The 2,232-nt window shown below is 49.8% G+C and overlaps 1 protein-coding gene across 4 annotated transcripts in view; it reads right to left on the minus strand.

Annotated features, from left to right (window-relative positions):
* The window catches only part of LOC113217349 (lachesin-like), a 71,760-nt gene that overhangs the window by 6,405 nt on the left and 63,123 nt on the right, over positions 1 to 2,232 (minus strand). For 2 of the 4 annotated variants that reach the window (XM_026437213.2, XM_026437212.2), the window contains exons 5-7: positions 1,838 to 1,966; positions 1,402 to 1,539; positions 1,060 to 1,086 (exon numbers count right to left, since the gene is read on the minus strand). In XM_026437213.2, the coding sequence (XP_026292998.1) occupies positions 1,060 to 1,086; positions 1,402 to 1,539; positions 1,838 to 1,966 (294 nt within the window). The remainder of the gene's footprint in view (positions 1 to 1,059; positions 1,087 to 1,401; positions 1,540 to 1,837; positions 1,967 to 2,232) is intronic. The other 2 variants (XM_026437215.2, XM_026437214.2) reach the window with 1 other exon arrangement.

Consider the following 2,232-nt stretch of genomic DNA (forward strand, 5'->3'; position numbering starts at 1 on the left):
GAGCTTTAGGCGCAGAGGAACGGGCCGATAAACATTTCGTAAACACGCCGGCTCCACTTTGCGGGCTTGCCGCGCCCCCTACGCCCCTGCGGGACTACCCGACCCCACCCTCCTCCCACGCCCTTCTTCCCGCCGCCGCCTTCCTCTTTCTGGCCACGTGAAAGAGAGCCATGCTATCGCGGAGGAGAAGCCCACCCCTGCTTCTCCCGGACCTACGCACCCTTCAGCCCTCTTTCCGACACTTTTCAGTGAATAGTACGGAGGGAAAATAAAAACATGAACATTACGATGGGTCGCGATGAAAGGGCCAACGAACAAATGATGAAAGACAACTTGCAAGAAAATATTTAAATAAATAAACAGAAAGCACGCAAAATGCCATTTCTCTGGCAAGAGCTTTTACAGGAAAAAAAGGAAAGGAAAAACAACTTTTCTTTGAATCGCCCGGGAACGTTCGTAGGACCCAAAGGAAACTGTCGCGTAAGGTTCGAGAGAAAGTTTCAGACCACCTCCCCCACCCCCTCCGAGTGCAGCGAGGGAAGGCTGGCATACGGAAGCAGCAGCAGCGAGGCCGGTACAGCCGGACGTGCCACCGTATCATCTCGCTAACATCGAAAATAGATAATCAAGATGTGAACAATTAACAAAGCAAGAGCGCGAGGAGGTCACATGCACTGTGCAGGAAACTAAGAGAGCGCCCCAGTGCGAAATGGGAAATCGGAAAACGATAACGAAAATTCTAAAAACTCAACAGTGTACATTTGTTCGCTGAAATATCAGAAATCATGTATGATTGCTAATTTTCCAGCGTACAATGAACACTGATTGAGTTTTCAGAGAATAAGTCGGAGAAAAGAGCTCTTTACGTAGGCAGAGTCGTCGTCGTAACGTTATCGTTTTTCGGTTCGACAGCCATTTCTCAGTGGGGCAGGTGCAAGTCCATGCAGTACTTGGGCCGGGCGGGGCGGGCCGCGGCGGGCCGCGAGGTGCCTCCCCTTGCTACAACCCTCACGCGGCTCCGCTCCACGCCACGCCACGCCACGCCATGCCATATCCCACCTGCTTTGCTTCCCACGGGCGGCGGCCCTGGACAAGGAACAACAGTTTACTCAGCTATCCTCAATCATCGTCATCAACCAACATCCGATGGCGTAACAAAGTCCACCCCTCCCGCTCCCACCTCCCCTCCCAACCCCATCAACCCCATCCCACTCTCAGTTTGCCCCGCCGCACCCGGCCCCAACTGAATCCACTTACTGACGTCATCGTTCCACTATTAATAATACTGATTGTATACAGCCGCTCGCATTTATATATTGTTGGTTAGTGAGTAATGGGTCTACGATTGGCGAGCTTCACTAAAGGACAACAACAGACATCGACTGCAGCCGCAGCCCTCACCTGAGACGATCATGTCCCCCCGCTCCGTGGTCCAGTAGTTGATCGAGTGCGGGTAAGCCTCGGTGTGGCACGCCAGCTTCACGTCCTGCCCGACGTACGCGCCCTCCAGCTGGTTGGGGATGGACAGCATGGGTGGGACTGGCGAAGAGAGAAAAAATGCGTTCAGTTATTTCATATTCGCTGCAAATACACGCTGAGAGAAATTTCTTGAAATAGTTAGAGGAAATTTTTCTATGATGACGTTTGTTGTAACATGACAGTCTCAAATTTAAATTTTAAAAGCACTTTGTATAAAATTGGAATTAATTGAAAAGCAAAAATAGGCCACCGTAAATTAAATTTACAACATTTTCTGTAAATCGTAAATACAAAATATGTTGTAAATTTAGGAATGTTTCTTTCACAGCGGCAGACTCTTCTCGTTCGCTCTACTCACACTGCACCCTGAGGAACACGCGCTTGCTGATGGACGGAGGCACCGAATTGGACGCGATGCAGAGGTACGCCCCCATGTGTAGCCGGGACACCTTGGTGATATGCAGTGTCTCACCGTCAACCACCGTCACTGCGACAAAAGGTAAAACAAAGTCAGCATGGACGGATTTCGATTTGGGGCGCTCAAACAAATAGCCCATAGCCCACAAAGTAAAAAGAACGAAAAAAACAACCTATTATTATGGAATAATTTTTTCCCTTTTCTTGAAATCTTTGGATCAGTGTTGGTTTCGCGAACGTGGAACCATGGAGGCAGGGAGAAGGATGGGATGCGAGGACGGAAGGGAGGGATCCCCGTCCTATTATCAAACGATTTCTCGACAACATCAACAATCC

The sequence above is a fragment of the Frankliniella occidentalis genome, unplaced genomic scaffold (genome assembly GCF_000697945.3).
Source record: "Frankliniella occidentalis isolate FOCC.00 unplaced genomic scaffold, Focc_3.1 Scaffold43, whole genome shotgun sequence".
NCBI lineage: Eukaryota > Metazoa > Arthropoda > Insecta > Thysanoptera > Thripidae > Frankliniella > Frankliniella occidentalis.